Source organism: Cebidichthys violaceus, unplaced genomic scaffold (assembly GCF_023349555.1).
Source record: "Cebidichthys violaceus isolate CVI_PGR_0920_01 unplaced genomic scaffold, fCebVio1.0.p SCAF_26, whole genome shotgun sequence".
NCBI lineage: Eukaryota > Metazoa > Chordata > Actinopteri > Perciformes > Stichaeidae > Cebidichthys > Cebidichthys violaceus.
In genome coordinates this window covers 2,954,262-2,978,159 of record NW_027176439.1, presented here as the reverse complement: position 1 = coordinate 2,978,159, position 23,898 = coordinate 2,954,262, and the positions used below count along the sequence as shown (strand labels likewise).

At 41.9% G+C, this 23,898-nt stretch overlaps 2 protein-coding genes across 6 annotated transcripts; one reads left to right on the top strand and one right to left on the bottom strand.

The window, feature by feature from the left end:
• Window positions 1-1,947: 1,947 nt before the first annotated feature.
• Window positions 1,948-22,212, bottom strand: si:dkey-13n15.2 (protein transport protein Sec24C). Of its 3 annotated transcripts, none has more exons than XM_068720653.1 (21): window positions 20,920-22,212; window positions 14,857-15,555; window positions 14,489-14,547; window positions 13,769-13,822; window positions 13,365-13,476; window positions 9,537-9,664; window positions 9,271-9,406; window positions 8,891-9,000; window positions 8,468-8,598; window positions 8,097-8,288; window positions 7,801-7,897; window positions 7,158-7,262; window positions 6,707-6,874; window positions 6,292-6,388; window positions 6,061-6,209; window positions 5,720-5,858; window positions 4,958-5,079; window positions 4,461-4,640; window positions 4,017-4,214; window positions 3,434-3,523; window positions 1,948-2,420 (listed from the first exon to the last, which is right to left on the bottom strand). In XM_068720653.1, exons 2-21 carry the CDS (start codon window positions 15,506-15,508, stop codon window positions 2,280-2,282), a joined length of 3,060 nt encoding a protein of 1,019 aa, XP_068576754.1. In that variant the 5' UTR covers window positions 15,509-15,555; window positions 20,920-22,212; the 3' UTR covers window positions 1,948-2,279. The 3 variants fall into 3 exon arrangements, with proteins under 3 accessions (XP_068576754.1, XP_068576753.1, XP_068576755.1); XM_068720652.1 differs by lacking the exon at window positions 20,920-22,212 and adding an exon at window positions 15,863-16,099; XM_068720654.1 differs by lacking the exon at window positions 20,920-22,212 and adding an exon at window positions 15,863-16,099 and having other exon boundaries at window positions 8,468-8,580.
• LOC137879772 (interleukin-1 beta-like) lies at window positions 17,074-23,210 on the top strand. Of its 3 annotated transcripts, none has more exons than XM_068720656.1 (3): window positions 17,076-17,160; window positions 22,242-22,375; window positions 22,488-23,210. In XM_068720656.1, exons 2-3 carry the CDS (start codon window positions 22,253-22,255, stop codon window positions 22,731-22,733), a joined length of 369 nt encoding a protein of 122 aa, XP_068576757.1. In that variant the 5' UTR covers window positions 17,076-17,160; window positions 22,242-22,252; the 3' UTR covers window positions 22,734-23,210. The 3 variants fall into 3 exon arrangements, with proteins under 3 accessions (XP_068576756.1, XP_068576757.1, XP_068576758.1); XM_068720657.1 differs by lacking the exon at window positions 17,076-17,160 and adding an exon at window positions 18,060-18,085; XM_068720655.1 differs by lacking the exons at window positions 22,242-22,375; window positions 22,488-23,210 and adding an exon at window positions 17,954-19,920 and having other exon boundaries at window positions 17,074-17,160.
• Window positions 23,211-23,898: the final 688 nt, after the last annotated feature.

Here is a 23,898-nt window from a genome sequence, read left to right as displayed (position 1 = left end):
CTGGTGGAGAAAAAGAAGAAAAAGGTAATGTCTTTGCTTCAAGATGAAGAGTCAAACACGGAGTGCTTGCAGGTTAACTTCTGCTCCAGCAGTCCGCATCCCCTCAGTCAGAGCGATCCCACCAGAATCTAACTGGACCGCATCCAAAATGCTCGAGGATACAGATTCACCGAAGCAGGCCGGCCTCCACGTGTGTAGCGAGTGGTGAGCAGATTAGTGGAAGCAAACTATGTGATGCTGGATTCAAGAACTGGACAAAGAGCTTCATGTGACCTCCACTTCATCACTGAGGCCTCAGTAGAAACTGATCATATTGTTTCATTTATAGTTATTAATACTAAGAATCTGGGAGGATAAGAAGGTGACTAAACGCTCTGTGGTCGGGGTTTTAAGTCCAAGGACTCGCAGAGTAAAAATGTAAAAAGATAAACTGTTGAATTGACTCATCTGACTTCCATTATCAGATGAACAAAACTGGAACAAATCAAATATCAACGTCGTTTCTCATCAAAAGGTTTGTTGCTCCCCTGCACCATAAACCATCCCAACCACAAATGTCCATTCAATACCAACGGGTCTGAAGACTGTCAGGCGTTTTCTTTAGTTTGTCAGTTGTCAGTCCATCACTTTGGGCCAGATTGAAGTAACAAATTACATTCATGGTTCCCACAGGATGAACCCAAATGACTCTGGTGATTCTCTGGCTTCACCGCGAGGTTACCATTTGTGGTTTTGAGTGAACGGATGGATTGCCATTAAATCTGACATTTCCCCAGAAGATATCCTTTAGTGTTCCCTTAACTTTTGCTCAGTAGAGCTTTGGAGTTTCATCACCCTCAGCCTGCTGCTGTTGTTGCATCACTGCTCTCCTTAAAGCCAGCGGGGGCGCTACACTGCAAGCATTATGCTGGAGGAAATGACAAAGTGTGAATGTGAAAAATGATTCTCTGGCTCTGGTAGAGAGAAAATAGCTCCAACGTGAAACTGGTCACAACGAGTTCTGTGGATTATCTAGCAGTCACCGGGTCGTGGGATCTGGTTAGAGACTTTCTTTGAGCACCACAAGCAGAGCGCCATCTCGTCCCGATATATTGGAGAGAAGGCCGATCTCTCAGAAACATGGGCGGCTCACACCAAAACACTCTAGACTGATAAACTCCAGGTAATAGAAAAACCACGCGTTCTTGATTTTAGGATGATCTGCCGCTTTAGGCGACGGTCAGCGTGGGCTGAAATGTCTCGACGTTAATTCCGCGGATGACTTGGAGGCAGGTCAAAAATCAAACTCGTCCGTTGTCTGGTTTGTGTGCTCTCTCGACTTTTCACTCGTTAGAACTTTTATTCATACGATACAGCTTCTGTTCGCATGTCCACTTTGTAGTTCTGTATCAGGACCATCAGCGTTCGAATCAGGTGGCTCCTGAAAAATAAGGCGTGTCAGATTAAGTGGCTACAGTTAGTTTCAGTGCGTCAGATACATATTCAATCAACACTTAGGTTAACCTAAGTATTGACTCAGTATCGGCAGATACCCAATATTAAAAGACTCGGATCAGGGCCCAAAAAAACCCAAACGTAGTAGTTTGTTTTTAGTGCTAATAAGCGTGCTAACACGCTAAACACAGACGTGTTAGCATTTAGCTCAAAGCACTACTGTGCTTAAATATGCTGTGCGTTCCAATACTCATACTATCACACTATTTAATATGCCAGAAAAAGATTTAGTATGTGTGCCAAAAAATACCAGGATGTTCTACTACACCCGGTAGCGTTTTGCAGTAGGTCTGTAAGCCGGCATGCCACTTAGGCTATTCCGACCCACAATCCTTTGCTCAGCAGAAACATGAGGAAGAGAGTCAAAGTCCAAGCAAGGTGCAATGTTATGAGGAAGTAGTACGTCCCAAAAACAGCTGAAATACAGTGGAAGGAACCCCAATCAAGGTTCAATTAAAGCCTTTATGGATGACTTTATTCATGGTTATTCACACACAGAACACACTGTGGGCATCACACACACACACACACACACACACACACACACACAGTCTCTCACACACACACACAGACAGGAATAAATTAAACATCATAAACACAGTTTATAGAACAGCACAGATCACATTCAACACGTCACACATATCACACCGATATCTTTTAAAAATGTCCCCATGCACCGCCTGGTTCCTCTGGCAGCAGGCCTTTTGATATTTCCACACTATAATAACGTCTCGGAGAACTTTTGTTGGCGCCGTCCCGTGGGTTGAAAACGCGCGCGTGTAAGTTCACTGCAGAAGCCGGACAGAGTTGACGTGGAGATGGTAGAGGAAGTCCGCATAGGACGCCCCTCCGTTGGGACTCTTGTCCTCCACCAGGTGACGCTGCAGGGCCTCCTCGCAGGCGTCGCCCTGCTTCACCACCCACAGCTGAGACGGAAACACAGACAACGTCAGTCAACATTTCTCCTGGTATGAGATCGGTGTGGATGTGGAGGAGGAGGAGGAGGAGGAGGAGGAGGAGGAGGAGGAGGAGGAGGTCACACTTCCCGCGTCTCAAGACGCACATCCTTCCTCCGTCTGCCACTAGAGCATAGAAAACGATAGCAGGGTGAACACAGGTGTAATTGATTAAATGAATCATGGCCCCGTTGTATTTAGTGTGTGTGGCAGCCACTCCAGTGAGCCAGCGTGCACAATGGCAGGGCCCTGGCCCACCGAAATGGAACAGGGCCATAATTAGTATTGTGTTTACCCTGCTATGACAAGTCACAATTAGGGTTGGGTACCGAAAACCGGTGCCAATATATTCCTATACAACCGGTACCTACCGGACCGAAACGCAACGCAGACTTCGGTGCTTCCTTTCGGTGCCGAGGCAAATATGCTCATATTTCTGCAAAAGAATTGCTGAAGTTTATTTATATTTATTTAAGTATACTGTAAACTGTTGTTAACAGTTAATATATTGTTCATAGTTTGAAGTTAAAAAGTTTGAAGCTGTAGTTTGAAGGCAAGTGTTTTGTATTTATTTATATTTATAGTATACTTCAAACAGTTAATATATTGTTCAATTTGAAGAAAACAAATTGCCTTGGCAATAAAAAAAAAAAGCCTTTCTTTAATGTCGTCAATCGTCGTTTTGTGCGTTTGTTTTTTTAAAGTACCGGTTCAGGCACCGGTATCGTTTTAAAAGTATCGTTTTAGCACCGGTATCGGAAAAAACCCAAACGATACCCATCCCTAGTCACAAAGGCTGCTGCTGCTGCGAAAACAAAGGGCCCCTTGTTTGCTTTTCCAGTTCCCCAGCTGGCAGCTCAAACGGACACTAAAATCTGACACGACATGAACGCATCACAGCGAGAAGACGCTGATCAACTCCACATATTGAGACAGCATCCGTGCCATTTCAGGTCACAGGCGTCGGCGCTCGGCGAGCTCACCTTGCGGGCACAGGGCGCCCGGGAGTCCAGTGCGTTGATGAGGGACCGGACACTGATGGACAGGAGGTTTTCAAGAACTGGCAGCTTGGTCTGAAGGAACACGCAAACGGCAGAAATGGACATTAAACCAGTCATCGTCATTCTCGTCACATTAAACTAGGTTTTTTTTCTTTTCTATCCATCCCCAACGCCTTGCTTTCTTCCATTACATTGGTCACTTAGCAGACGCTTTTATTCAAAGCGACTTACAAGAAGTGTATTCAAGGGAACTACTGGTCACCAGAAGTCAGAAGTGCATCTCCTTTCATAAACAAGCATCTAAGAGCATTCTCAAGAGCTCCCTCTTAACATTATTTCACGAGGTTTATAGCTGACATTTAACAGTTGTATGTACTTTTTATTCCTGCCACAAGCATCCTCTGATGTGAGAGGAAATGGTTTTTATTATTACGTAATTGTTTAAACCTTTACGGCAATTTCCATGAATTACAATTCCGATTTAAGAATGCGACTTCCGTCATTTTATTTCTTACCATTTCTTATTTCGCCCTTGCGTACCGTACGCCTACATCTGATCTCTTACCTCTCCGGAGGGCAGGGAGGAGAAGCAGCTGGCGTTGAAGAGCTCCACCAGGGTGCATGCTGGGACTCGGGTGCCCACCCAGAGCAGCAGGGTGAGGGGTGCGTGCACCAAATACAGAGATCCGGGCTCCAGGCTGGCAGCACAGCAGCGCAGCGCCTCCTCTGGGTTTGGAGAGCTGGAGCTGTCCACTGAGAGCGGCTGCAGGCGACAAGTGAGTGGAAATGAACTGAAGTGCGAGTCAAAGCTACGAAGGCTGAAACAAAGATAGAGCCAATTGTGAAAGTCACTCTTACTGAAATTACTCCCATTCTAAGAAACTTTGTTTTGCCTGTTCAGTCCGTTACTGAAATGTATTTTTAAGACGGAAGGAAAGTCTTTTCTTTAAAATCAGCCACATGTTGAGTGCACGCCACAGGATGGATCCCTGGTGTTGCTGGTACTGACCAGAGGCAGCAGCAGAGGGTAGAAGTGTGTGGAGGTGCTGCAGGTGTCCATGCTGAGCACCTGGCAGCGCTGCTGCAGCCGTTGGTGGACGGAGCTCCGCAGCCCCGGCAGCAGCACCTCGCTCTTCCTCAGGCTGTTGATGTAAACGGGGAGTGCTCGCAGGTACTGAGGGAGGACCAGCTACAGGACGGACGGGCACACGCGCACACACACACACACACACACACACACACACACACACACACACACACAGAGAGATCAAAAATAATAAGATAAGCCAATGCCGTAGTTAAAGTAGTAAAGATACAGAGAGAGGCCTGAGGTGTAGGCATGAAAAGAAAGGATTGAAGTAAAGACTGGAATTGGTCATTTAGATTGTTCTCTACAATAACACTTTTAAGACATTTACAACGGTGCATCCTCGTGTTTTTAAAGAGTAAAAAGAACCATTTGTACTTCTGCTGGTGTGAAGTGCATTTCATGTGTCCGAACCTCACCTGTCCAGTAGACACTGAGGCCGAGCAGCAGTGTTTGCGGTACGACGCCAACGCTTCCGTTACCTCCGTCTGCAGTTCCTCCCTCAGCTCCTGTAGAGGGCGCTCCAACACTGAACAGTAGACTAGACGGGAACACAGAAAACGTGACATTTTAACACAAACTATACCATAACTAACAAGGCAGTGTCTATTGGCTTTGAATATTATAATATACATAATACATTCCACGTTATATTTACAGTTCAGATTTAGAGGGGAATCTACTGTTTTATGACCCAAAACAGAAGCTTTAGATTGTGAAAGACCTCATGTTTATGGAAAATAATGTGTTCTTCATGAACAACAATATCTCAGGTATGAGGGAATCTATAAATCATACTGATCATGGTGTCGTTTGTTTACAAATTGCATAAGTAACGCATCAATATGAATTGGACATTGACAAACGTTGATGTCAAAAAGTCACTTCAATGACATAATATTGATACTTTTGCAAACTTGAGCAATGGATGTACCGAAGTAAACAATAGACTAGTCTCTGATAACACTACAGAGAGTACAATAGAGATTATTACACTGTCACATTCTCATGAAGTCTATTCATTTCCAAGCATTTGCGGTATTTTTACCAAATTGGATAAAACATGTCATATAAATCAGATAGTTATTTCCAACGACTACTGCTGCTGCTGTTAATAAGCATTGCATTCTTTGTGGTGTAATGTCTCAATAACGCACTAATCTACAGTAGACGTTCCTCACTTTTTTTGCAGTAGAAGGTGAGTAATGTTTGGGCCTGGTACTGCCGGAAAGTGTCCTGGAGGTGACGAGAGCATCGCAGGGTCAGAGTGTGAACCCTGGTCCTCCTGTCTCCTGTCTGGGTGCTGTAGGACAATACAGTCTGACACACAGGAGGGGAGAGAGGTGGATTATGGTTTTAAAAAGGGACTCTGTAGTCAAACTGCAAATTAAGTGTTGAGAGTTTCTTTTTTTCGACAATTAAATTAAATCTCAACTAACAGAAGGATTCAAATGACAGAAAGACAGCAAAGGTGACTGGTCTGGAGATTCAAACCCATCCCTGCTCATGAACATGACCCCACCTGTATGGCGACGCCTCTCGTCTCGTCCAGAGCTCTGGTGTGTGCGAGCTCCACCGCCAGCGTTGTCCTGCGATCAAGGGTCGCCATGATGACCCGGCTGGGGCTCGGCCCGGGGAGGAACAGTCCATAACAGCCGGAGACACGCATATCTGGCGAGGACAGGAAAGGTATTTTATTCAAAAAAAAGGACACCTCCGTCTGCGTAATCACTTAAAATAAAAAAAATCTCACCTTTGCTGACATAAATCCTGAGCTCAGCCTTGTAGCCTGTGTCCGTCTCTACAACGCTCTTTAGATCAGTGCTGAAACGCTCTCTGTCCAATTCGCCCTGCAGCGGGAACACAATCTACAATGAGAGCTCCAACGCATCTGTATGCGTGTTCCAAACAATCATTTCACCAAAATACAGCTTAAAAACACCACTTTTAATTTTAGGGACATGGTATTTTCACTTTGTGCTAAGCTAACTGGCTGCTGGCTGTAGCCTTAAATGTAGCAGACAAAAATAAAAGTGGCATCACTCGGGGAATGGACCATGAAAGTGAATAAGCGTATTTCCCAAACTGTCAAACAAAACAGATTTCTTCTTCATAGAGTTGATTTTGTGCCATTTCCAGCGCTACGATGGGAGGAGCTGCCGGCATACCTGGAGGTGGCTGTAGGTGTACAGAGCTCCACCCGTTAGATATGGAATGTGCCCCGGCCAAGCCCCGCCCACGTCTTGCTGGGAGAGGACGAACAGGTGGACGCCGCAGCCCTGACTGACGCACTCCTTGGCCAATGAGATGGCTAGCTCCGACGGCTGAAAGATGGACTGGGAAAAAAATTAAATAAACAATAGAAAAGGGAATTAATGCAACCATACAATCGTGAAACAATCTTCATACTGAATGCTGCTTTGTCCTCTCACCTGTACAGGATGGTGAACTACAGACCAGCACCCACTGGAATTTCTAAGAGTTTACCACAGTGACACTCACTGAAGGATGATGTCACACTTATGTAAAATATGCTCCCAAGATGCCCCGAATGAATCACGTGGAGACTGAGAGGTGCGTGAGGATTTGAAGTACAGTATGTGTGTGAGTGTTACGTACCTTTGGTTTGTTGGAGCCGAAGAACCCTGAGGACGAGTTAGTGAGTCCCATCTCTATCAGAGGGGCAGCATGGAAGATCAGCAGCTTGCCAGGACAACTCAGGGCCTAAAAGAAAAGAAAGAAAGAAAGCATATCCACAATGTTGGTGTAAATACATAGAAAGAATTTGGCTTGGTGAGTGGGGCTTAACAATAAACAGTGCAATAGTATATAATAGACATAATTTAGGAATAAAAAAATATGAAAAACTTAAAAATATAAGATAAACAAAATAATTAAGGGTTTGTTAAAAACAAGTTGTTACTGCAGATGGGAAGTAGCTAAGTTAGCTAAATAAATGTTGTTTTTTTTAGTAAATGGTCCCTGGCATAAATTGAATAAAATAAAAGTAATAATGGTGGAATACTGCCAAAAAAAGCAATATGTTACAAATTAAATTGATTTTGAACTGTCCACTGTCACTGATTATAGTAAAGCTGTTGAGAGAGGTTGCTGTTAATGTGGTAAAGTAGCATCGCTGCCAATAATCACTAACAGCTTGCAATATAATCATTATCTGTCCATGAGCAGCCACAATACATTCAGGACAAACTTCCTATGAAACTGAAGAAAGCCCAGGAAGGTCTGAGCGGTGATTACCGACCTGCAGCACGGCTAGCCCTGCTTTGACAGGCAGCTCCATGGGAACTCCACTCGAGTCGTCACACTCTGGACTAAACTGAGGAATAAGCTGCAACACACTACACACACACACACACACACACACACACACACACACACACACACACACACACACACACACACAAGACAGATGATGAGCACTTTACGCCAAAGAATACCAAAGTGAATAAAATATTTTAAGAATAAAAAACGAACATAAGTGAACATAAAGTTTAAATATTACTTAGAAGAGATAAATAACAGTAGACTCTCTGTTACCTGTCGATACTGTCTATACAGTCTTTCAGGGGCACCAGCAGCCCCTCCCTCACAGGAAGCTGCAGGTCTTCTGTCTCTGCGATGACCAGCATGTGTGGGCGGGTCAGGACCGGGCTCAGGTTGTACAGGTGGATCCTACTGTCGTACGTCATCAAACCAACGCGGACGTCCGACGAGGCATCGCCATCCTCCCTACGCACATCAGATGAAACTTTTAAAAAAGGCAGCTGGCTGGAAACCAGATCATAGACCATTGTCTCTATTGTCTCACTATTCAAAACCTGCACAGGGATACTACTGAGCAGGCTGTGAAAAAGTGTGTGTGTGTGTGTGTGTGTGTGCATTTGTAGTTAGATGGGAGTGTATTTTACCTCTTCAGAGAGGTGAGCAGAGTGAGTATTTGTTGTGTTGCAAACTCCAAATGTCCTCCTCTCACCGCTGATGCAGACACATCTATGGCTAGAAGCAGTGCAGCAGGTTCACCCTGAAATAAGTACAGCAGCTTTTATACACACACACACACACACACACACACACACACACACACACACACACACACACACACACACACACACACACACACACACACACACACACACACGGCATCTCTCCAATCTCTCCTATCAAAGTTCTTTGAAGGCCACAAACAAGGTAAAAAACTATATTCTTAAGTGTTTTTTGCTGCTTCCCACCACACACAGATGTACATATGTTTGACAAAGCCAATATCCCAGAGCAGGTAACAATAGCTTAACATGGAAACAAAACTAACGATTGTGAAATGGGAAACGAACCCTCTGAGAATCGAGTATCTCGTATGACCCCATACTGAGCTCAGGCCTCTTGTCTTTATCCACCCGAACGCCCTCCGCCCCTCTGGTGGGCTGGTAGTGTTGCCACGGCACTGCGACACAAGAGAGGGGAGACAAACTCAGGACACTACATTCAGGACACTACATTCAGGACACTACATTCAGGACACTACATTCGGGTTAGGTGCAGCGGTTCAACACATCGAATTGGCTCCAAGTTGTGTGATTTTTCAATTCCTAACAGCATTGAATGGTCTATTTCTGACCAGGAAGTTATATTTCCATAACTCTGCTATTTTACAGGATTAACACTGAACCTTAACTACTACCTCTGTGCATAGATGGTCAACGTTAGATCTTACCTTCACCGAGTTTACCACAGAAGGGGCAGTAAAACCTCTGACCACAGTCCTGCCAGCCCATCGCCGGGCACATGGAGGCTCCGCAACAACCACAACCCATCACACACTCTGGCTCGGTGCACACCGGCAGGTGCTTCTAAAACAAAAAACGCACACACGTTCAAATTTAATACGCGCGTCTAATACCACAGAAACCTTCGCTCTAAACGGTTTAATTGCAGCGTTACGAATCCACGCAAACATCCGTCTAGAAGCTAAAAACTGACCTCTCCCGCATCTTGTTTCGCCAGAGGGGTGACCAGAGCTCCCAGCGGCACACGGCTGAGCAGAGCAGTCTGGCCTTCACAGGGAACACAGTAGGAGGCGGAGCGGATGGCGAGAGGACTCGCGTTACCTTGAGTTCAACAGAGAATGACATGAAGGTTGGCTTAAAGTGAGGTGAAGCGCAATATGGTGACTGACACACCAACACATCAAAATATGATATTTGTAACTCACATCTGAATTGCACAGTGCAGGAGCTTTCATAATCCTTTCCTTGTCCCGACTAAAATATTTCTGCAAACAAACTGATGACTCACGAACCCCTTACACACTAATTTGTTGATGGTGTTTGTTGCCATGTGCGAAGTATGTGTAGAAGTATGTGTAGAAATAAGTGTAGAAGTATGTGTAGGAGTATGTGTAGAAGTATGTGTAGGAGTATGTGTAGGAGTATGTGTAGGAGTATGTGTAGAAGTATGTGTAGAAGTATGTTTAGAAGTATGTGTAGGAGTATGTGTAGAAGTATGTGTAGACGTATGTGTAGGAGTATGTTTAGAAGTATGTGTAGGAGTATGTGTAGAAGTATGTGTAGAAATAAGTGTAGAAGTATGTGTAGGAGTATGTGTAGAAGTATGTGTAGGAGTATGTGTAGAAGTATGTGTAGGAGTATGTGTAGGAGTATGTGTAGGAGTATGTGTAGAAGTATGTGTAGGAGTATGTGTAGAAGTATGTGTAGACGTATGTGTAGAAGTATGTTTAGAAGTATGTGTAGGAGTATGTGTAGAAGTATGTGTAGGAGTATGTGTAGAAGTATGTGTAGAAGTATGTGTAGGAGTATGTGTAGAAGTATGTGTAGAAATAAGTGTAGAAGTATGTGTAGGAGTATGTGTAGAAGTATGTGTAGGAGTATGTGTAGAAGTATGTGTAGGAGTATGTGTAGGAGTATGTGTAGAAGTATGTGTAGAAGTATGTGTAGAAGTATGTGTAGGACTGTGTGTAGGAGTATGTGTAGGAGTATGTGTAGAAGTATGTGTAGGAGTGTGTGTAGAAGTATGTGTAGAAGTATGTGTAGGAGTGTGTGTAGGAGTATGTGTAGAAGTATGTGTAGGAGTATGTGTAGTGGTGACTTCCATGATTGTATTTTGATGAAATGCCTTGTGATTGGGCTGCAAACCAATTTCCCCAGGGGGACAAAAAAAAGTATTTACTCACATCCTTACATACATATGTACTTACATACTTACTAACGTACGTACTTACTCACATCCTTACATACATATGTACTTACATACTTACTAACGTAAGTACTTACTCACATCCTTACTTACGTATGTACTTACATACTTACTAACGTATGTACTTACTCACATCCTTACTAACGTACGCACTTACTCACATCCTTACATACATACATATGTACTTACATACTTACTAACATACGTACTTACTCACATCCTTACTAACGTACGCACTTACTCACATCCTTACTTAAATACATATGTACTTACATACTTACTAACGTACGCATTTACTCACATCCTTACTTACGTATGTACTTACATACTTACTAACGTACGTACTTACTCACATCCTTACTTACATATGTACTTACATACTTACTAACGTACGCACTTACTCACATCCTTACTTACGTATGTACTTACATACTAACGTACGTACTTACTCACATCCTTACTTACGTATGTACTTACATACTTACTAACGTACGTACTTACTCACATCCTTACTTACGTATGTACTTACATACTTACTAACGTATGTACTTACTCACATCCTTACTAACGTACGCACTTACTCACATCCTTACATACATACATATGTACTTACATACTTACTAACATACGTACTTACTCACATCCTTACTAACGTACGCACTTACTCACATCCTTACTTAAATACATATGTACTTACATACTTACTAACGTACGCACTTATTCACATCCTTACTTACGTATGTACTTACATACTTACTAACGTACGTACTTACTCACATCCTTACTTACATATGTACTTACATACTTACTAACGTATCTACTTACTCACATCCTTACTAACGTACGCACTTACTCACATCCTTACTTACATACATATGTACTTACATACTTACTAACGTACGTACTTACTCACATCCTTACTAACGTACGCATTTACTCACATCCTAACTTACATACATATGTACTTACATACTTACTAACGTACGTACTTACTCACATCCTTACTAACGTACGCATTTACTCACATCCTAACTTACATACATATGTACTTACATACTTACTAACGTACGTACTTACTCACATCCTTACTAACGTACGCATTTACTCACATCCTAACTTACATACATATGTACTTACATACTTACTAACGTACGTACTTACTCACATCCTTACTTACATATGTACTTACATACTTACTAACGTACGCACTTACTCACATCCTTACTTACGTATGTACTTACATACTAACGTACGTACTTACTCACATCCTTACTTACGTATGTACTTACTAACGTACGTACTTACTCACATCCTTACTTACGTATGTACTTACATACTTACTAACGTATGTACTTACTCACATCCTTACTAACGTACGCACTTACTCACATCCTTACATACATACATATGTACTTACATACTTACTAACATACGTACTTACTCACATCCTTACTAACGTACGCACTTACTCACATCCTTACTTAAATACATATGTACTTACATACTTACTAACGTACGCACTTATTCACATCCTTACTTACGTATGTACTTACATACTTACTAACGTACGTACTTACTCACATCCTTACTTACATATGTACTTACATACTTACTAACGTATCTACTTACTCACATCCTTACTAACGTACGCACTTACTCACATCCTTACTTACATACATATGTACTTACATACTTACTAACGTACGTACTTACTCACATCCTTACTAACGTACGCATTTACTCACATCCTAACTTACATACATATGTACTTACATACTTACTAACGTACGTACTTACTCACATCCTTACTAACGTACGCATTTACTCACATCCTAACTTACATACATATGTACTTACATACTTACTAACGTACGTACTTACTTACATACATATGTACTTACATACTTACTAACATACGTACTTACTCACATCCTTACTAACGTGCACATTTACTCACATCCTAACTTACATACATATGTACTTACATACTTACTAACGTACGTACTTACTTACATACATATGTACTTACATACTTACTAACATACGTACTTACTCACATCCTTACTAACGTACGCATTTACTCACATCCTAACTTACATACATATGTACTTACATACTTACTAATGTACATACTTACTCACATCCTTACGTACTTACCAACGTACAAACTTACTCACATCCTTACTTACTTAAATACTCACGTACTTGCTTACAAACTTATGTATTTACTTGCATACATACTTACTGACATACTTATGTACATACTTAGTCTCATACTTAATTACATACGTATGTACTTTCTTTCAATCTATAAAGTATCTGATAAATTGCATGATTTAGCAAGCACAAACTAATCTTGAGCTGTAACATTAAGTGAGACACATCACATGAAGGTTTTCCAAGGTAAATCTCCATTTTCCTTAGATTGAATATGTTTATGGTAAATTGTTTTCCTCTTCTTTTATGTACCAAAAACATTCACTACGCAAAGAATGAAAGTACTGTAAGCCGTGAGTAATGTTGATACAGTGCTAAGTATGCTATCTAGAACCGAGCACATCTTTGTGACACAGATACAATGTTGTGTGCATTTACCTCTGTCCTCTATGACACAGGAAGTAGTTGACAGAGGAGGAAGACGGGAAAAAGGCTCTGAGACGAAGACCTTGCCCCCCCACTCTGCCGCATCCTCTGCAATCTCCTTCACCTGAATACACAGAGAGAGAGAGAAACAGAGGAGCAACCTGGAGGATCAGCGTACGGTAGCAGAGAGTATGCTAACAGTGGCTCAGTAGAGGCAGGTTCTATTGTAACATATATATATATATATATTTAAAGGAGTTGCCCTTTACACTGCATTTTTGATGCTTCGTGATGCTGCAGATGTGTGTCGCCTTTAAGGGTAAAAGCCTGGAAAAAATCTGAGCAGGAAAGGGTCTTTCATTGACGGAGGATCTGCAGAAGTCAGTCAACGAACGATTTGTGAAGAGAGAACTTACAACACTGGGCAGGAGCTCTGGGTCCAGGCCATAACGAGACTCACAGTTAGGAGACTGCAAAGAGAGAATTCATAACATTCTATTAATCGTTTTCACACGCAGACACTCATTTTGTTTTTCCTAGATTTACAGAGATCTCTTCAGCTCCGAGGCTAAATGGAAATCGTACAGCCACCTAAGCACGTCGTCATGCACTTTATTATATCGACACATAAGTGAATAATATGCACCTGTAATTGCAAAGTACACGGTGAGCAGCTGCTTTTACAGCTTTAGAGCTGAAGGGTGGATCTCGACCGGAGCTGAAACAATTAACTGATTAATTAAAATGGAATATTCCAATAATGTGGACTCAACCACTCAGTCTGATTATATCTTGTCTTCGTTTTTGTTAGTTTTACTTCATTTTGTTCATCTTTACTGTTAGATTTCTTATTTATTATACTTGTTTCGTACTGATGCCTCTCGTTGTTGCACTATCCTCTTTGCTGCTGCAATACTGCAAATCCCCCCCGTTGTCGGACTAACAGAGGATTAGATTTAGATTCTTTTTGTACAATTTTTATTTATTTAAAAAAAAAAAAACATTCATTCTCTGCTTGTCGCTTCGTCAATGTGGGGCTTTGCTGCCATTTCCTGTTGGTTTTTTTTGTTGAGTGAAAGCGGTATATCTTTAGGTTTTGGACTGCTGGTCGTTGCCGTTGCTGTATTTTCCCCCACCTGTGGCGTGATGTTCCTGTCTTGTGCAGCTGCATTGGGAACAAACTCATTTATGGTTCCTGAGGAGAAAACAAGAGTTACACTATGGAGGAGAGAGCCAGACTGGAGCACTATATTCTTGACTAAGAGGGCTGTGTTCGTTCAGAAGTATACACCCTGGATGATGGTGCTAGCCCGTGGTACTCTACTGGTCTGCTTATGGACCACTAAGCAATACTTTTTTTTGCCTATAGGGCCACTGGTCTGCAGCTGAAGAAACTTATCTTTAAATTTTACGAACCAATGTTGCTCATCCTTAAATTACTTTGAGTGAGCTCCCGAGGGAGGCTCTGCAACATTGTTTTTGAACATATTACAAATAAACGTACCTCCTGAGGGTGCTGCAAGTGTCCACTGAGGCTGCTGGGAGACGGGCGAGGCGGGCGAGGCATGATTGTGTGCGACTCCAACCGAGGACTCCACATTTGCCCTCTCAAATGCAGGCTGAGGTGTAAACTGTGGACTCTGGATCACACCCAACGATGGAGAGCAAATGGGCAGGTGTTTTTCATGTGGTGACTGAGGTCCATTCGGGGAGCCCTGGTGTGTGTACGGGGGCTGGAAAGGGGGAGATATTCCTTGGTAAGGGCTGTGAGGGGAGTAGAATGGCATTTGTTGGAGCCTGCCAGGCTGCGTGACTTCCTTCATGAGAGGGAGGGAACGCGGAGGCATGTGTCTTCCTTGGCTTGCAGCTGGAACCGTGGATGAAACACGAGCATCAGGAACGACCCGCTGCACACTCTGGTCAGCGTCGTTAGAGCGGAGTGTGCCGCGATGAAGGTCGCTCCGGCAGCCGTGGTGGGACACCTGCTGGTGCTCGTAGCCGGGTCTCTGGTCAGAAGGCGAGCTCAGGCTGAGATGATGAAAGCCGGGCAGAGGGTTGCAGGAGGGTCCTGGAGGTGAAGCTGGGGACCAGCCATTCTGGCCCGCCCACGGCTGACAGGGTGTCTGGCTCTGATTGGCTGTGGGGACGTCCATCATCCTCCATAACCATCACTGGTTGGTGTGTTTCACCTTGGAGGCGGGGTCTAACGGGTAACAAGGGAAAAAAATAAAAAAAATATGCACATTTTATTTTGCTAAATTGATCCATCAGGGTCGTGATGGGATTCTCAGCTTTCCTCTTAGACGGGTTGAAACGTCTCAATGACAGCTACTGCAGATAACCAATAACAAGCACAATTTAACGTTAGCTTCTTTGGGAGCTTATAACGTTATATGGTTTAGCCCACAACACAGAGGTGCACTCTTCGGTGTAGAAGACATTGATACGGTGAAATAAAACGCCTCACCAGAAGGAAACAATCTTATTTTAAGTAATAGAAGAGGAGATACCTCTGGACATCAACAGAAACCTTTGCGTGTCGCCGTTAGCGTCTTCATGTCCCTCTGCGACGTAAGGAAGCGACACACTTTATAAAATGTAAGAACTAGCAGCGCTTTCCATTGTATTGTAATTAAACCCCTCGATTAAAGAGGGTTGCACGGTTGTCTTAATGATGTTATGATGCCTTCACGTCCATGTTTCCTGCACCTGAGCCTTTGCTGCAATGTTGGCGTCAAGTTACAAGATACACGTCGACGCGTTTCCGCGTATTCTTTCAAAGTAAAAGCCTGCGACTCGGGAGGAAGTTGTCTTTGTTCAATGAACAATGTCCAGCACTCTGCTAACGCCCCTCGCTCTCCTACAATGTAGTTGAAGGTATCATTTTCCACACACATTAATACATATGTTTAAAAGGTGCTGGGATGTAAATCAACTAAAATGGTTGCTTCTCCAAGCACCATTATGACCTCATTATCTCTGAAAAGAAATGATGAAATTAGATTATATATTACAGTATTATGATCTGACACAAGCCTGATAAACCCTACAGACCTTCAGTAAGAACAGATACAGTTTTTAGTTTTGAAATTGAAAATAAAGTTTTGTTAATCTTTAGGAACATAACCACTATATATTTGTTTGACTAGATACAAAAAATCTTAACGTTTATAAGAAACGAAAGATCTGAAATCATAAGGTACATTTACCAATAAAAACTTCAATTGAGTTCAAAGGTTCTGGAATAAAACAAACTGTGACAAAGTCCAAAGATAGTGAGAGCTGTAATCCTCAACAAGGAGGAGCACTGAACAAACTGCCTCTGAACGTCTTAAAGAAGTTTAACCGTTAAAGAGTTTGACATCGGTGGTCTTTTCATCTTCAAGTGTTTCCAAATGTTGCTTTGTCTTCACTGTGACAAAGGACTTTTTCATTGTAACACAGGAAACATCAGCCACAACAATTAGTCAGGATAATATCTTCAGCTTTCTGTCAGTGTTGAGGATTATTTCTCACACAGGTCAGATCATCTCACAGAGAAACACAGGGGTTAAAAAATAAAGCTTGAGAGTTTTCCAGATTATGAAGGACAGTGTGTAAAGTATCCTGTTCTATCTGCTGGTAATAAAAACAGAGAGCTGCATTTACTGCAGTTAATGATTAACCAATGAAAGATGTTGGTGAGATAGAAAGCAGATTCTGACATTGTTGAAAGGAGACACAACGACATCACACTGTGAGATATCTCTGTCGAACAACGTTCCACCTGGAGGACTGAGAAAAGACGAACGAAGGGAAATAGAATTTGGTGAGTCTTTTTTTAAAGAACAATTTGATCTTTGATGGAGTAATGTGGGTTTATTAACCCTAAATTAAGAGGATTTACGTTGTAATAACAGAAATGTGCTTCAATATATTTTTACATTTATATAACTGCATGTACAATATTTTTTACACTTGAATAAACAATAATGCTGATGTGGCCCAGAGTGAAGATGAGTTTGACACCCCTGATGTTTCATGATTGTTATTTGTACATTAACTGAGACACAATGTTGAACACTAATAGTCGTATTACTGAGTTTGATTTCATGTTTTAAGAAATATTAACAAAATATGTTGAACATACACTTTGATTTGTGATAAATAGGAGAATATGAGATGAAGAAATCAAATTCAAACATCAGCTTTGATTCTTTAAGTGCAGGTTAAGAGTGTGATCTTTATTTAGTCCACCTGGATGAAATGAACACAGTCATGAAGAGATTTTAGCACAACATGTTTCCTGTTACAGCGGCTGAAAAATGAAATATGCAGTAAAACTGGTTTAGTGTCAGTGAGCCTGTTGAAATGTTCCGTCCTCAACACAACAATCTTCTCCTTGTTTGTGTCATTTTATGATCAGTTCTATTCTTTATTTAGTGAAACAAAAAAAGAGACATTAGTTTTAGATTTAACTTTGAAACAACAAATGCTTTTGTAAGGAATTTTTTTCTTAATCAAGAGGAAAATATTTACCTCAGAAAGACATCATGACACCATCTGCTGGTGACTAAAGGACATAACAGCATTTCCTCCTAATAATTACACCTGTCACACAGGTTTGTGGAAACCAGAAAACAGATTTTGACATTGTTGAACAGAGCTGAGTCGCCATTACAGGATGTGAGATCTCTGCTGGAAAACACACGTTTGGAGTATTTGAACCAGTGAAGAGATGGAACAGTAACTTGGTGAGTCTTGTTATTGAAAGATCATTTAGATACCAAGACAAATGGCTGAGAAAATAGTTCTTCTTAAAAGTTACCTGAACTGCCATGTCTGTTCAGAGACGTTCAGAGATCCTGTGTCTCTGAGCTGCAACCACAGCTTCTGTTCAAGCTGCCTGCAACAATTCTGGAAACAAGCTGAAAACAAAAACTGTCCCATTTGTAAAAGAAAATCCTCAAAAGGTATTCTTCCGGTAAACTTTCCACTGAAGGAACTGGCTGACTCGTTTGCTGAGAGACAGAAAACTGGATCATCTGAGACAGAAAAAGGAGAGAAGAAGGTGCAGGTGGTGTGTAGTAAACATGGAGAAGAGCCTAAACTGTTCTGTAAGGATGAAGACAGAGTTGTGTGTTCTGTCTGTGAGTTTTCCCTCCACCAGAGTCACAAGGTGGTTCCTATAGAACAAGCAGTCAGTGACCTGAAGGACCAGCTGAGATCTGACTTAGAGTCTCTGCAGGACAAGAGGAACGAACACAAACAAGTGGAGGAAACATACAATGAAATGATTGAACACTCCAAGAAGCAGCTGTTGTCCACAGAGAGGCAGATCAGAGCAGAGTTCAACAAGCTCCACCAGTTCCTGAAAGAGGAAGAGGAGTCCAGACTGGCAGCTCTGAGGGAGGAAGAGGAGCAGAAGGGGAAGACCATCAGCAGAGAGATGAAGATGATTCAGGAGCAGATCTCCTCTCTGTCAGACAGCATCTCTGCTGTTGAAGAAGACCTGCAGAAACACAACGTGTCATTCCTCAGCAGTTATAAACCCACTCAGACCAGAGCCAGAGTCCAGAGCTCACTGTCAGATCCACAGCTGGTCTCAGGAGCGCTGATAGATGTGGCCAAACACCTGGGCAACCTGTCCTTCAGAGTCTGGGAGAAGATGAAGGACAAGGTCCACTTCAGTCCTGTCATTCTGGACCCAAACACTGCAAACCGCTGGCTCTATCTGTCTGATGATCTGACCAGTGTGAGATGTGGAGACACAGACCAGAAGCTTCCTGACAATCCAGAGAGAAACACTAATTATCCCACTGTTCTGGGCTCTGAGGGCTTCAGCTCAGGGAAATACAGCTGGGAGGTGGAGGTGGGAGACCATCCTGACTGGAATGTAGGTTTGGTTAAAGAGTCAGTTGACAGGAAGGGAGAGCGATTTCCCTCACCAGAATATGGATTCTGGTGTTTAAGTCATCGCAGTGGAAAATACACTGATGTTGTTGGTCAGACTGTCAGAGTGAAGAAGAGTCTCCAGAGGATCAGAGTCCAGCTGGACTATGTCAGGGGGGACGTGTCCTTCTACCACCCTGAAGACATGACTCACATCTACACTCTCAGAGACACTTTCACTGAGAAACTCTTCCCATATTTCAGTATTGGAATGTCTGGTGATGCTAAAACTGCTGATATCAAAATGTGTCAAACTGATATTTCTCTGTGATGTTCAGACATGTTAGTGTTTGTTCAGACTTTACTCTGACTTCACTGTGTGTCAACATCTCACTGATAGAATCAATACAATCAACAGTTATGACAGGAAATATACATCTACTCAATACAGACGTTGTGTTACATCATCAGCTGATAAACCTACAGGTACAATTAAAGGATGATTTTAAATGACTTTGATATTAAACTGGTTCTCAGCATCTTGTGTTTAATCAGAACACAATCTAACATTTAGTGAATCCACTAAACCAAACACTTTGTTTCCAGTTGTGTGTTTCTTTAACTTTGATCATCATCAGACATCAGTTTTAGTTTAGAAGATTTCTGGATCTTCTGTTGAGTTATTTCAGGTTTGATGTTATAATTTCAGTGTTTTACACTTTACACTCAGAGTCTCAGAGGTTCAGTGAATCAAAACACATTCTGACTCTGATTGATTATCTTTTGATGATTGATATTGTTTTTGAAGTATTTAGTTTTATTTTAGTTTGCTAAAATCTATAGAGATGTTTTTTTTTATTTTGTAAATATTCTGATTGAACTGATGCTGTTTTAAATAAGTTTAATCCACAAGGAAATGTGATTACAAAAACAATATTGAAACTGTATCACATCATCAGAAGATGAACTTAACAAATAAATGTTAATTATTCTGGTTATCAGCAGATAGTTTTGAGTAAAACAACAGTAGCATCACTCATCAGTTTTAGCTTTGGATGTTTTGTGGTCATTGATGAGTTTCTTCCGTTTGTATCCACAGTTTTATTCAGTGTTTTAGTATATTCTTTAAGTCTTACAATGCTTCTTTATACTATACTATAGTTTTTGTAGCATACATGGTCAATAACATGAGTGATAAACGACAATGTCAAGTTTGTGATTAAAATAAAGGGAATACAAGCAGTACAATTTAGTTTCATTGTTTTTACTTCATGTTAATCTTTATAAATGTTTATAAATATTTTCTGTATGAGGTTGTTTCCAGTTCCTTTACATCCATCGGTCAAACCTTCATCATCTTTGTCATGTGAAGTTGTAACAGTGTGTTGATGCCAGTGACGTGCGGTGAGGTTCGTGTCTGGTGAGGCTCTGACTCTACATCAGTCACATTTACTAATATATGAACCCGATAGAGAAGATTAAATCAACATTCAATTGGCAGCTTGCACATTGACTACTGGTTGTTTTTCATATCAGCATTATTTACACACACATAGGTAAGGTACAGATTTGATTCCACCGGGAGCGTTTCAGAAGCGGAGCGCTCGCGGGCGCCACCGCGTGAGATTCCGCGATAATCTGCGTAACAACCCCGGATGTATAAAGAGAACAACAAACACAGAAAAGGTTACTTTACCTGTCCGACGTTGAATTGATGTTGATTTGTTCATATTTCCCTGTTTTTTTATACATTTTTAAGCTTGGATATTGAATCTTACATGTTTGTGGTCAAAGCAAAATAGAAGAAGAAGAAGAAAAGTGTAGAAGAAGAACAACGACAGAACAAGCATGAACCAGACCCGTGGGCTCTCGCACGCCCCCTTCAGTAAGTCAGAGGTACTGTTTGCCCCTCTGTGCTTTTTCACTGCGGTTTAATGTCAGATCAGCAACACTAAATATGTTCTACACAGACGTGAAATACATTACATATTATATGTAAAGAAAGGACATATAATAAGAGTGTCTACAAATATTACAGTGGTGACAAACAATGAGAAAGCAAAAGACACGCGCTCAACCCAGTTAGTGAGGGATTACGCAATCTGAGGAGAGGAACATCTCGTCACTGCCTCACCTCACGTGTCTCCTCTGTTTGAACAGGACATGCGCTAATTCAGCGATTTTGATTACAAAAATGCGTGAAATGATTGGAGTCATACAGAAATTACATTTATAGCACAGATCAGTAGAGACATATTCATATTTATTTTATTTTAGCATTATTTGTTTTTTACTTTTCATGTAAACATTCAGGCTCTGCCTCACCTGCCTCCCCTGACCGCACGTCCCTGGTTGATGCTCACGTCTGTTATAGACAGCCTCACTGAAGAGAGGGAGCACTGAGGGTTGTACACACACAACACATTGTTGAAGAAATGCTTTCACTGTTACATATCATTCATTCTGTCACCTACTGAATGCACTTCTCAGGGACAACATGCTCACATGTGCTCAATGTCATCAACAGTATTGAATGTGCAGCATGTGTACAGGATGTGATGGCACGGACACATTTTACTTCCTGTAAACGTCACAAGATGGAGACAAAGTCCATGTTACTCTTTGCTGCACAGGTTGATCAACAGCAGCACCTCTCAGCAGATTCTGATAGATTCTTCTTTTCACACAGATCCTTCACAGAAACCCCATTGTGTTTGTCTGACGTCCTGTTTGTCCAGAGTAGCTCACAAATCCAAAGTGGAATAGAAGTATAAAGTAGCAGCACCACTGGTGTAACTGATGGTTTTGGATGCTTTTTAAATATATACTAATATATACATATAATATATACTGTATGTATCATAACTGCCTCCAAGTCAAAGCAGTTTGATGTCTTGCCATTTACCTGTTGTACAAATGCTAATGTGACTGTAGTAAACTGCACTTAAAGTAGCACCATGACAGATGGTCTTTCAGTTTTCAACAACAATGAACCTCTATGCTCTCTCCTCTCCTCAGTTCTCCTGAACATGTCGACATACTTGCACCCTGCACCCAGCGTCGAGGGCAGGACGGTGGCTCTGGGCATCAAGGGCACAAATCTCTACCTGAGTCGCCGCAAAGACGGTGCCGAGCCAACTCTGCATCTGGAGGTAAAGCTGGTGACTCGTCACACGATTCTCACCACACACTTTGTAGTGCTATGAAAGGGTGATGCAGTGACCCTTTACGCAGACCCTGACCTTCACCTTTTCTCACCCTCAGGCGGTGGAGAACAAGAGTCTGTTGAGCGGATTGGGCACGAGCATCAGCATGGACAGCGACATGGTGAGATTTCTCTTCTACAGACAGGACACCGGGGTGAACATCAGCACCCTCATGTCCGTCGCCTACCAGAACTGGTACATCAGCACGGCGCAGCAGGACAACAAGCCGCTGGCAATGTGCCTGGAGGCCGCCACGCGCTCCCGAATCTTCAGCATCCGAGAGGAGGTCGAACGTCAGAGTTAAAAAACCTGCCAAAGACGCCCAAAGTGGAATGTGGATCTACATCTGGGGGTCAAGTTTGACCCTCTGAAGAAGACATTATTTTGGGGGTATTGAACAGAGCGTAAAGATATACTGCACTTCAGCTATTTTGATTCAGAAAAGCAACAAAGACACTAAATACGGTTGTCTGGTAAAAAGTTGCGAGTATTCCAGTGCTTCTATTTACTGTATGTACCAAGTACAGAAAGTGAAATGCTTCATGTATTGACTTAAGTCAAGTTTCACCAGAAGATGGCATCATTGTGCTTCTCTGGTGAACACCCTGTGTATTTATTGTGCTGAATGACATGACACACTGTTAATGCTTTCATCTATTAATGTATTTATATCTATTTATGCACCTTTTTAATATACATGTATGTATTTATTTGGAAATCTGCGTGCTAACAAGTATTTAAATGATGTGCAGTGAAATATTTAATAAAGCCTTGTAACTTATTTGGGTTTGTGTCTTATATTTGTTCACTGAAATGATAAGGGACTTCACAATAAACATCAGCTGTCGTCCATTTTCTAGAGACACTTATTCTGAATCAGATTATGAGCTGCAGTTCTGTCCTCCATCTAATATTTCCACAGAACACAGAGACCCAGCAACCAACCAGTGTTACCATGTTCCTATGGTTGGATACTATTAGTCCACTTCTGAGGTACTTTTACTTTACTTGAGTATTTTCATGTCCACCATCCTCTCGTTCTGAAAGAGCTTCACAAGGAGATGGGTCACTTGGGCACAGAAAGGACAGTTAATCTGATCAGAGACCGTTTCTTTTGGCCAAAAATGCAGCGTGACGTGGAACACTTCGTGACGAATATGTGTGAATGCCTCAAGAAGAGGAAACCAAACCGAACAACACGAGCTCCGATGATGAGTATCAAAACCACTCACCCATTCGAGTTAGTCTCAGTGGACTTCCTGCACTTGGAAAAGTTTAAAGGGGGGTATGAATATATTCTGGTGGTTATAGATCATTATACATGCTTTGCCCAAGCCTACGCAACTACCAACAAATCAGCAAAAACTGTGGCTGACAAGCTATTCAACGATTTTGCTATGAAATTTGGGTTTCCTGGAAAAATCCATCATGACATGGGCAGGGAATTAGAGAACCAGTTGCTGCACCGT